The following is a 13,060-nucleotide window of genomic DNA, read 5'->3' as shown; positions in this document are numbered from 1 at the left end:
AGCATCAGTAGGCTATATTTACGCATGAGCTTTTGGCCTAATCCACTTGGATTAGGAGTCAGTAGCAACGTTATTCACTTCAACGTGACGCTGTCATATCATTTGGCGTCAGTGTTAGACTCTTACAACATCGCCTTTCAAAACGTGCTTCGACTTTGCACCAAAAGGTCTTCGCGCCGTTAAATCCCCCTTCCCAATTTGGCGTCGCCTAAATTGTTCTAAACTAACCTATTAGTGTCAATCCTCAGAGCCCAGGAAAAAAAACATTCAGATAGCGACCATGCAAATAAACTTCTTCCATAGTGTTTCCGCACATTTCTTTCTAGGAAACACCTTTTGGAAAAGCTCCGGCTCTGATAGGCTACCGCCACGGTGCCACGGGCCATCCTCGTGTCGATACGACCCCAGTGTTTGTTGGTAGTCCTGCTGCCACGCATCAGGACATACTGACGACCAGATACCCCAGCACCCCCGCCACAAATAGAATCACCAGGAAGATGAGGATCGCGCAGAAGGACCCGGAACCGGCCTCTCTCTCCCCCCCCTCGTCCTCTTTGGGCTCCTCTTCGCAGATGGAGATGACACCCACTGAGGAGTTGCCCACGCTCATGTTGGACTTGAGCTCCGCGCCGGGCTCCTGCTTGGCCTCCACCGCCCACGGCGCCACCTGCACCTTCATCTCCATCTCCTCCATCATCTGGCTCACCTGGGTAATCTCACTGCGGAGCTCCCTCAGGTCCGCCGTGTCCACGTTGCTGTCCGCCTCGTACTTCATGTTCTGCACGCTCATGGCCCGCGCGGCCACCGTAGTGGTGCTGCCGGTCATGCCCGTGGCGATCAGGTGCCTGGTGGGCAGCTTGAGCGGGAAGTCCTGCCCGATCTCCAGGGACCTCTTCATGTCCACCTCCAGCAGGTCCATGTTGCTGGAGAACAGCACCCACAGGCGCTCGTACTCGGCGCGGTCATCCTTGCTGATAGTCTTGTCCTTCAGCAGGGCGGTCAGCTTGGTCCGGTTGGCCGCGGCCAGCTCCTGGGCCTTCCTGCGGGTCTTCCTCAGCTCCTCTCGGAGGTTCTGCGAGTCCGACGTGCTGCCCAGGGCGATGACCAGATGCCGGTAGCAAGCGGTCACTTTGTTGAGGGCGTCCAGCATGGTTTTGCATTCGTCTTTCCCCATTGTCGTCCCCCCCCCCGGAAAAAAAAAATATTTAAAAAAGTTATCGAAAAAAGAAATCAAAACAAAAGGCAGCAGAAGCGAAGCGATGGGCCACCCTCGTACCCCCACGTTTTCCAGGCGTCAGGCTGGATGGGGTTTGTGTTTAATTTCCTGCGGATGCACACGGTCGGCTTCACAGACTCTCCACTCTCACTGCTCTGGTCACGACGGATTCCTCTCTGTCCATCATGGTCTCTGCCGCCAGCGAGCAAACGGCGATCGGCTTAGAAACTAATGCGTCTCTAAACGGCTTTGAGCTCATGTAGTATACCTTGCGCTTTCCTCAGGCGAAACCAACACCGCCTCCCAAAGCACCTCTTTTACTGATGGATGAACGATGAGTGTGAAGCTCCGGTTATAAAACACACTTTAAAACCGACTACACGTCTGCATCACCGCACCGCACACACACACACACGCACACACACTCTCTCTCTCTCTCTCTCTCTCTCTCTCTCTCTCTCTCTCTCTCTCTCTCTCTCTCTCTCTCTCTCTCTCTCTCTCTCTCTCTCTCTCTCTCTCTCTCTCTCTCTCTCTCTCACACACACACACACATATCTCCCTCGCTCCAGCTACAGGTGTCGCAACATCCGAGAAGAGGATCTCTCCATCTGGCTCGTCAATACGACACACTTATGTTTTGTTTACCGATTATAAAAGACTAGGCAGGTGTCAACGCCGATACAACATGGGAAATAAGCAATCAGATATTCATATCTGAGAAAAAAACAAAGCAAATCCGCGCAGAGTATCCGGGGCGTCATCATAGAGAGGAGAATAAAGCATGTGATGCCCGCCCTGGTTTTCCTCTTTCTCCAGAATAGAGAATAGAGGCTCTCCATGATCGTCTCCATCACATCCACCATTGTATGATAGTGCTGGAGTTGCTGGATTAGTTGGTGTGGTTCCTTCTCAATCCAATCCAGTTTCAGTTTTTTTGTTTCACTAAGCGTCTTTTATAATACGACAATAAAAAATATGTATATATATATATAAATATATATGCATATATTTTTTATAAATATGAGTGTGCATATATTTTAAAAAATACATATGAATATATTTTTTATTGTCCAACATATTCTGTTTTTTTCACTCAGTTTTTGAAGTTTTGGCACAGCACTTTGATTTCTAAATAACGATTTTTGTACGTGATCTAGTATAGCCTATGAAATAACAGTGCAGTGACCTTGCATGAAATAACAATGCAGTGACCAAGCATTTACTGCTGATTATGGGGTAATTACATGTGTGACATGCTTATCACTTAGAAATAGAAATGCAATTTAGTGTGCTGTGACAATTGTTTGAATCCTCGGTTTTCAGACTACTGCTTCTGACAACTGCCTATGGTGAATTCATGCTGCTTTATGTTTATGTTTCCTATAGTTTACCTAACCCTAACCCTAACCTTAGATTGATGAGAAACATAATACGCTTACTGAGGAATAATGCAGTTTTAGTAATAGATAATTAGGCCTATCAATTATTAACATATTAACTCTAATAAAATACAGTTATTTTTCAACCGGCTCGGGATGTTAAAATTTAGATACAACTGCATATTCCCTGAATAGCCGTAGCCTAACGTAATGATTGGTGCCATGAAGCAGAAGTCACGCAGAGAGCGGGTTCACTTGGTTTGTACTGTATGCATTATTCAGGCGTATAGTGGCTCCTTCAGATGGCTGATGCACAAGAGGACCCTGGGAAACTGAGGAGCAGTATTTTATTTATTTATTCCAACCATTTATCTTCTCCTGGCTTTCAAAGGGGGATGGTGAAGAAGAGGCTGATTGCCGATGACACAGGGATTAGTTTCCTTTGACGGTCATTACATATTTGAGCCATAAATAGTTTTCAGTGTTCGTTGAAACTGACAAAACAGTTTTGTCAATAACAAAGTATGATTTGATTTTTGTCCCGGGATACACTACAGCAGTCCTTGATTGTGCATTGGACATCCGACATCCACTCATTAACAACAACAACAACAACAACAACAATGGTGTGACGTCACACAGAACAAGTCGAATGCCGCTTATTAAAAGAAAGCAAGAAAATGTGTACAGCGCAGCGTCAAACCGCAATGGAACCCTTTGGAAACAGGAGCATTTGCATGTTAGTTATTGTGTTGGTAGTTATATTTTTTTGGGATTATTTAATAATTAATTGTATTGCCGACAAAAATACACGAAGGCATTCTCATGTACAAGCCCTAATCAAAACCAAAGAGGAAGGAAACTAGTGGACCTAGGCAGGGACACCATCATCCCAGCCTGGTTTCATGTTTATTATCGTATTCACATTAATAGAACAATGAATCATTACTAATTCATTAATGGCAATGGAATGCCTGACATTTCAGGCTCCCACCACAGAGCTAAGCAGTTCAGAGGGGGTCCTGAAGAACAGCAGCCCTTCTGCAATCCCACGGACCATGGGGTCCACATCACGTCCTGAAAGCCATTATGGTACTGGATTAGCACACACATACACACACTGTTGTTTTGTGTGTCCTAAAAACGTCTGTATTTTTGCAATGAATTCATTATTAGAAGCATTATTACACATTCCATTAAATTGGCAATTCCTTACATGTCATTAGACTCCCCCTTTCTGACCACCCCTGCTGAAATACTGGTGGATGAAGCCAGAGGCGCGTTCTGTTTAGGGAGCTGGTGACCCTGTACACCTCCTCCAGTAAATACCTCTGCTTTTCTCTTCCATCAGACACTGCAGACAGACTCGGCCTTCAGATAGCTGCTGAAGTAATTTTAATTTAATATAATATATTCCCTCAACTGATTGTCAAGAGTCTCACCATGTTTCACTTTTGTTTTTTTTCTGCCCAGCTTTTGGTGCATTAGTATTCATCATGGGTTCCATGCATGTGCTTCATAATCACTTGTAAAAACAAATGGTCAGCCTTCTTATGTGCCTTGCGCCATGTGTTCTTGGAACAAGTGTCCTCACGTTGTTTGATGGATGCTGGGGATGTTAAACCATTACACTCATCTGGGTTTGAGTCATGTATTTGTTAGCGTCATGGCAAATAGCCGTTATTTTGCTTTGAATGTGTTTCCATGGCAACCTCTCACCCCTGGCAACCACTCATATATGTATGCCTTCAAGACGATCTAGAAGGATAATGTCAGCTGTCCTTTTCTTCCTTTGTGATTAAACAGAGCTGTAATCTGAAGTTAATTAATGCCAGCCCAGCTGACAAATGACAGTACACTTGAAGAACACTGCTGCTGTTGAAGAATGTGACTGTAATGCTACATACAGTCTTTTAGCCGCTGTTCATATACACATTCATCCATTTTAATGTATGTGTTTAGCCCATTGAAGTCTGTTAAAAGGTACTGGGTTCACCTTAATCACCTTTGATCCCCAGTATCCACAGCTTTGCCTGTAGCCATCCTTGAGCATAATACCTAATGCCTAATACCTGCTCCCTATTTAACTGGATGTACCTGAATTAACTAAGTCACATTTGATAAAAGCACCTGCCAAATGACTAAAGAGTACATAATAGATTTAAGGCTAAACAAATCAGTTCAGTCTATAACAAATGTATTATTTATGATTTATTTCCCACAGAAACAGTGCAGTATTCCTTGAAACACACACACAGTCATGTGCACTTTATGAATGGAATATAAATACTACTGCCTACTGCTATAATCCAGATGACCAAGCTTCTAAAGATCACTGGATTAGATCTATAAAGCCCTCGAAAGCATCAAGTAGAGGCAGCTAGTTTGCATTATGGTTGCTCCATTTACAGCAAAATGTGCTGTAGAGCACATTTTGCTGTAAATGGAGCAAGTTTACTGTAATGACTGTTTTAAGGGTTCTCTAGTACCACCATCAGGGGAGGACAGGACAACCAGATGATTTACTTTTATCAGATGCTTTTATGCAAAGCGACAGGGACAGTTTTTTAGATGCATATCATTAAGGAGCCGGTAGCGAATCTTCCTCAAGGGTGCCTACAGGTAGACTGCGGATATTGAGGTTTGAACCCAGTACCTTTGGATGGAAGTCAAACACCATAGCCACTAGAACCTTCCTGTAAAGTGTGGTGTTGTTGAGTGGAATCATATGCAGGTATTTCATAAGGGATAATCACAGAGAGGCAGGGCAATAAACAGTTTGATATGCCAGGCTCGTGGATGGCTTACAGTTTGCATATCAAACTGTTTATTGCCCTGCTTTGAGGTGATTATTCTCCCGTTTATTCTACTTCTTGCTTGCCAATATAATAAAACAATTCAAATACTTTAATAATTATGCTTTTTTTTATTCGTATTGCATGCTTATTAAATGTATACTCTGTTTGAGTTCATCTCCCTCAAAAAGTAGTCCCCTTTAGAACTACGGTGCATAAAGTTAGCTCAGCTGTAGCTAATTAGTTTTTATAGCAACCACACAAGGCTGCATCTGATCACTAGTTTAATAACATAGTTGCTACATTGTATCTCGCTTGCGAAACTATGTATCGACTGACCCGCCGATAGATTTCCGACACATTTTAGAAACTTTTTTAAACAAGGTTTATTTTTACAATGGACCTCATGTTTGAAATTTCTGCAATAGAAAAAAAATACAAGCGGCGTATTGATCTACTATTTGATGACGCTGTGCTCAGTCAGCAGCAAGTACAACCGACAAGTCAGCGGGCAACCTGCCGGGTTAATGCCCTCCTCCCAGCCAATCAGTATCAAGCATTCTTAAACGAAGTAGAATAAAGAGCTATAATGCACACACATGCATAAAACTTTACTTGCAGGCTTAAACAAAACAGAAAAAAACAACTTATAGTAGTATGTAGGTATTTAGCAGATGCTTATTCAAAGCGGAAAAGAACAAAAAGGACACAGTGTCGGGATTTGGGACGGAAGGCGATGGTATTAATGACAAGCTAAACAGAGATGGAGACGAGGCAAACGGATAGGCGCGCGGGCGAGCAGGTATCCAAAAGCGGGCAACCGGTACATGGAACTGGAGAACGGAGACAAAACACGATTAGTAGACTTAGAGAGGATGTACTTCGACAAAGAACGATACTACTAAGCATCCAAGAGTTTTCACCAAAGTGTCAACACAATTAAGATCTGGCATTGAGTGGATTGGAAACCAGGGTTTGAAAACAGAAGGTGATGAGCTAATGAGCAGCCAGTGTGTAAACCGAACTGGTGGATGATGATCAGCAAAGATGGATACTGGAACACAGACACACAACCACACACAGACACACAGAGGAGATAGAGAGACTGGCTAGGTGGAGGTAGAAGGCGTAGTACCCCCTCCTCCTAGGGCGCCACGTGGCGCACCTCTGGAGACCGTTGGGTGCGTGCAGTGGAAGTCCCGGATCAGCGCTTGGTCCCGAATCTGGGAGCGTGGTATCTATGAACGCTCCTCGGGACCGTAACCCTACCAGTGCCCTAAATACTTACCCACGACCCTGGCGGCATACGTCAAGCAATCACCGGACAGTGCAAAAAGGGTGGTCATCTATTATCCGGGGAGGGGGGTGGGGGGGACTGGTGCCGGGAGGAACAGAGGGCTGGAAGCGACAAGCCTGATCTGGGACATATGGAAGGTGGGGTGTAAAAGGGAAGCAAGAAGTTTGAGTCAGAAAGAACAGGGGTTAATAATACCAGACTCAATCTCATAGGGGCCGCCAAAGCGAGGAACCAGCTTCTTTTAGACTCAACTTTGAGGGGCAAGGAGCCATACCTTTTGGATGTAGGCAGTTGGCCTGCTTCTGGTATCATGTGGATGCGCTGATCAGTGTGGTACGATCTCGTACCAAGTTCCTCCGGTGGGGCCGCATGTGGAAACCCTTCCAGACCTGGGAGATGAATTGAGGACCTCTGTAGGACTCAATGTCAACCGGAATGTCATGAAGGCGGAACAACAAAGCAAGGAAATGTGTATCTTAGGTATCTTAGTTTAAAGGAAATTTAAAAAAAAAAAGTATCAAAAGTATCTGGGTTAAAATGTACTTGTGTTTTACTTAAACACTTTACAAGGTTACTGTAAAAGTAAGAAAGTACATACGTATATTGGTAAACATTTGCGGTATCTATGTTCACAGGTGAGGAGTTCATATTTCTTTTTTCTGTACTTATTTTTAGCACGGATCTCTTACACATATTTAAGTACTGTAGTGAAGTATTGATACTTTGTTAAGTTACACAGGGTTCTAGTAGCTAGAGTGGAGTGGTAGTATGTGGACATGACACCATGTGTGTGTGTGTGTGAGCGTAAACGGACATAGGAGCAGACACATCTGGACACACATCTGAGGGCCCTTTTCTTTGTCATCCATCCAACCATCTCAAGCTTTCAAGTAAAGTGATTTATGGACTGCTATTATGTGAGCTGTAGGCTACGTGATGAATGCTGAGTGGATCAGAGTATTATGGGGTTTTCATTGGCCCCAGTGGTTACACATAAGTCTGACATAATTGTATTCAGCCAACCATTAAATGGTAAATGGTCCACATTTATATAGCGCTTTTACCCAAAGCACTTTACAGTGTTGACTGACATTCACCCATTCATGCACACATTCACACACCGACGGCGGAGTCAACCACGCAGGGCGACTGCCAGCTCGTCAGGAGCGATTAGGGTGAGGCGTCTTGTTCAGGGACACCACGACACTAAGGAGGAGTCAGGGATCGAATCACCAACCTTGCAGTTACCAGCCAACCCGCTCTACCCGCTCTACCTCCTGAGCTAATGCCGCCCCCTATTAAGACACAGCAATCTAGGAACACACTCACACTGGGAAACTATTTGGCCTTTTCTCCAGTAGACTTACGAACCTGGTCCATACAAATTGGACCCAAGCAGGGAATCAAACGGTGGCTTCTGGTTGATCTGTTGTCCTAATTCCCCCCCCCCCAAAGAGTTATGAAAGATAATATATTTTCTTCAACAACACAAATAGAAACTGAAAGTCCTGCATGACTGAAACATCCCATGATGACGTTTTTAAGGTGCGTGGATTAAGGGGTCTGGGATGAGAAGCGGGTCAGGGTGGGATAAGGGTGGGGGGAGAGGTTTGGGTGGGAGTGTTAGGGCGGGTTGGTAAAGGATTCAGCCTTTTACAAATAGAAAGAGAGAGAGTGTTGAGGGCAGATGAGGTACAGACAGAGGGGTAGTGAGTCTTCATTGAATTATTGATGTACATCATCCACTGTACTGCGGCACACACACACTCCCCCCCCCCCCCCCCCCCCCCCACACACACACACACACATCCCTTGTTTTATTCCATGAGTCACCCATACACTCCTTACCACAGACAATATCCACCAAACACTACACACACCAACACATACACATGGACACACACACAAACACTCACACATTAAGAAAAGTACATACTCACACACACCCTCTCAGCTTTCCGCGTGAGAAATGCTTACTTACCTTAGAGGCCCTTTTATTAAGTTTGCATTGAATGTAATACAGCATTAACGAAAAGATGGGAAGAGAAGCGAATTAGTGTGTGGGTGTGTGTGTGTGTGTGTGTGTGTGTGTGTGTGTGGTTGTGCGTGTGTGTGTGTGTGTGTGTGTGGCTTTGATATCCCCCTAAATTATTTGGTTCTCCTAGAGCTCAGAGTGTCAACACCAAAGATAGAATTTAACTCACAGCATGCACCGGACACTGTGGCTTTATCCTTGATTGAGTTTGGCCTTAACGTTATGAATAGTATGACAGTATATGCGCCATCGATTTGGCAGCATTTATGACCAGAATTAAACAGGACGATTTTTAGGGCTATTCATTTTAACATATGACATACACAAACAAGGATAAACAATAGATTTGGTGTCACATGACAAACATTTTTCTTTGTTTGGGTTGACCTCTGCTGTGGGCAGGCTGCTGGCTGCCGTGGGTCAAAGGATCAGAGCTCAACAGCAGCGGAAAGTAGAAAGACTTATGAACTATTATTAAGAACTATTTCTTTCATAGTTATGGTTAATAGATAATAATAATAATAAGTATATAAAGATAATCTTACTAACTATAACTTATATATATTGATCAATCGCAAAGATATGTGGCTTTGCAACACTTGACTTAAAGCGCTAATGGTAGTGCTAATGGTAGTGCAATGGCCTTTTTTGTAAAGGCAGTAGTGTAAGCTTCTCTAGTACATTAGAAGCTTTCCCTGCTAAACAGAGATCTAAAAAGGGCCAGGGCATCTGGCTGCAGACTTAGCTGTAATCCTATCACATCTATGTTCGCAACCAATAGGGTGACAAAGTTTGACAAGGGAGTTATATGGCATGATAGGTCCCACATGAACAACACCTAATGTCTATGTAATGTGTGTTTATGCATTTACATTTAGGGCATTTAGCAGATGCTTCCACCCAAAGCGACTTAAAACCATTTTTATACACACAGCGACGGCGGTGTAAACAATGCAAGTCGACAGCCAGCTCATCGGGAGAAGTCAGGGTTAGATGTCTTGCTCAGGGACACCTCAACGCTAGGATGAGCCTCAACGCTAGGGGATCGAACTAGCATCCTACTGGTTACAAGTCAACCCGCTCTACCTCCTGAGCCACTGCCGCCTCTTTTTGCGGCCCCGTTTATGCTAACCTTTTTGGTCTTATGGCGCGTTTCCACCGGCGGGTGCGGTTCGGTTCGGTATGAATAGGTGCGGCACGGTTCGCGTTTCCACTGCCAAAAGTGGGCAGGGTCCGGACTTAGCCGTGATTAGCCGTACTTATCTCAGTACTCCTCCGTTGGTGTACCAAGACGTCTGAAAGGGCGCCAACGAGTTCGAGCTACACACGCTGTCCGTTGATTGGTCGACAGAATCGCCACTTCTGTGCGACAGGGGGATAATAACAAACAAACACAGTACCCGCAAGGTATTTCTTGACAATGGCAAATCTTTGTTTATTGAAGAAAATGTCGCGCAAAAGTTTGCCGTCCTTCTTGGACGTCCTAGATTGTCGCTCAAATAATAGCTCTTTTAACTTACCTACAGCACCTTTAATATAATCAAATGTGTATCAGGGTATAAAGAGCTGCTCACTAATGGCCTCTCAGAAGCTACCAGGCTGCTTTCTATGAATATAAAGCATTAACAGCCTATATTTTTGCATAACAGAGGAGGATTTTAAATTGATCTTTTCCCTTTTCCATCTCCAAGATTCATAATGCTCATTAGGGGCATGTGGAGTTGTAGATAGAGAGTGAAAGAGAGACTGAGAGAGCGTGAGATAGAGAGAGAGAAAGAGAGAGAGAGGGAGAGCTAGTGCAGACCGCTTGGTTAAAGGGTTAAGGCTGTAACCTGTTTTACCCATGAGGCCTGAAAGGAGATATCACAAAATCCCCTCTAAAAGGCTTCTAGGCTGGATTTACGGTGCTGAGAGAGTCTGTCATGGGCTGAGATAAGCAGATGTGAGGTCAGAGTTCATTCTATCACAACCATACTCCGACCATGACCACGACCAAGTGTTATTATCTCTGTGTATCTCTTAACCTATGAGCAAAAACATAATCAGTTTTTTTTTAACCTGTTTTCTCTCATTCTTGACATTGTTTTCTTTGAGGTGAACAGGCACCGTGGTAATGAATCTTTCCGCTGTGTTTGAAGTGAGTCTTGGACAGACTCTTCACAGGATGTTAATACCAGAAGTCACTAGAACACCCGACATCATGTGACTTTAGTTTTTCCTGTTCCAGCCGACCCCCAGTTGGATACTTTGGAGTCTGGAGATGGCAACTATTGTATTAGTCAATGCTTAATTTCATGGTTATTGGTTTTCATTTCAGTTTTCTGATAAATCATATGATTTAAATATACAAATATTTTTGAAAAGATAAAACCGAAGGTTTGATTTTTTTAAAGTTAGATTATGTGTGAGCAACATTTCTTTCTGAAGCTATAACACAATAAAGCTATAACACAATAAATAGAAATGCATAAATGCTTGACATTATATTCTTCATCCTAAACAATCACTTTTGCTATTTGGATTAGTATTTTGATTGTAGGATTTGATTTCTTTCAGTGTGTCATACTTTTTTTGTAACTGTGTCTATACAGTTACATAACAATTGTCAAGGAGATTTGCATTCAATTCCAAAAGCATGATTCATCCAGACAGCAGATGTTCCCCCATGGAGCTGTCTTAACAACGGAACGAATCTGACGTGCTGGCACTGTCGGAGGTGTCGCGCAGAGAGCGGCCATAGAAGTTACGCTTCTGTGTACTGTCAGAGATGGTCGTTGCTCGTTGGTACATGGTGGAGGGTTTTGGTGTGATTTGGTTTTGGGGTGGGGGAATTAAATTAATAATAATACATCTCTCATCCTTTCTTCCCTGCCTTTTATTTATCTATTTGCCCATCCTTTCTCATTCATCACAGTTGTTGCTTCAGATGATGCATACATGTTTTCAATTTTTTTCACGATCAAACAAGGCCATAACATCCCTGCTAACCCAGTGTGCAGACACAACAGTATGTTTCTGTCTGTCTGTGCCTCACCCCTTCCCCCACCCCTCCCTTCAGAATACCCAAATCTCATCTTGCATAACTTCAGAGTCCAACCCTTTAGACTGAGCTAATTGTTTTAAATCAGTGATGAGTCCAACATTAAATTAAATGGCAATGTTATATATGAAAAACAGCAATATGTCTGAGATAATCGATTACTTCTGCCATAACAACAGACTGCACAGCTGACAGACAGACAAGGGGGAAAAGGGAGAGAGAGAAAAAGAGGAGGTATGAGAGAGAGCAGGCGAGATGGAGAGTGGTTGCACAGAGAGAGAGCAAGAAAAATAGAGAGAGAGAGAGCGAGAAAGACAGAGAGAGAGTGAGAGAGCTTGCCATTCTGAAAACAGAAACGGCCTCCACCCCCTGATCCAGCCTTTAAGCTGCTTTAGAGGATTGCGCGGTACTACTCCACAACCCACCGACTACACCCAACCACCAGCACCATGCTACCACCTATCCAGACCCCTGCCACCTCCATCCCTGCCTCAACAGCTGATCTTTGTTCTGCAGAGGAGGTGAGAAGGTGGGGGGGGGGGGGCGGCGGTGGGCCCCTACTGCGCAGCTGTGGAGGGGCATGGCCCGGGCCAAGCAGCTTTGTCCTGGGGTTATAATCTCCTCTGGGTGGGGGAGCAGCACGTGGCTCCAGGGAGGCGGCCAGCGCAGGAAGAACCTGCTGCTCTCTGCTGGGACACACGCTGCTCAGACTCAGCCCTCAGACAGCCAGTCTGCTTCCAGGCCAACATAGAGATGAAGGCGTGCCACGCCATCACCAGCAGGCCTGCCAAGGGGGCTCAATGCAGCACGATGGCAGGGTTGTGGATGTTCTCTTTGCACTTGAATATCACAAATTAACATGGACATATTAGTAAAATTCATGCTTTTGTTTTCCACTTGATTTGTTTTTCAAACTTTTCAAATGTTTAACTTGGTTGTGGGACTCTTGTTGTAGTTTTTCCAAAATCGATTATTTAACGTGTGTAATGAGCAGTATCAGTAGTAGCCTATGTTGTTGAATGCTGGGAATAATTATAACATTGAAGTCCTGTCTATTCCAAATAATTAACTAATGTTTCCCTGATACAGACCTGAATACACAGAAATGTGGACGGCTGGATAGACAGCCAAGGTAGTATTTGGTCTTTAACTAAATAGCGCCATGTAGTGGATGTTGGATGTCATTACTTTCAATTTTAATCACCAGGGACGATCATGTTAATAAACATGGTCTGAAATTGGATTTATGTTATTATTTATTTGTGTGTGTGTGTGTGTGTGTGTGTGTGTGTGTGTGT

At 44.1% G+C, this 13,060-nt stretch overlaps 1 protein-coding gene across 1 annotated transcript; it reads right to left on the bottom strand.

Annotated features, from left to right (window-relative positions):
• Positions 1–436: 436 nt before the first annotated feature.
• LOC311356314 (regulator of G-protein signaling 9-binding protein) lies at positions 437–1,174 on the bottom strand (the record flags this gene model as incomplete). Its single annotated transcript, XM_084476085.1, has 1 exon — positions 437–1,174. One exon carries the CDS (start codon positions 1,172–1,174, stop codon positions 437–439), a length of 738 nt encoding a protein of 245 aa, XP_084332211.1.
• Between the last annotated feature and the right edge of the window lie 11,886 nt (positions 1,175–13,060).

The sequence above is a fragment of the Micromesistius poutassou genome, assembly GCF_964030765.1.
Source record: "Micromesistius poutassou genome assembly, chromosome: 12".
Lineage (NCBI taxonomy): Eukaryota > Metazoa > Chordata > Actinopteri > Gadiformes > Gadidae > Micromesistius > Micromesistius poutassou.
This window is presented reverse-complemented; position numbering and strand designations above follow the sequence as displayed.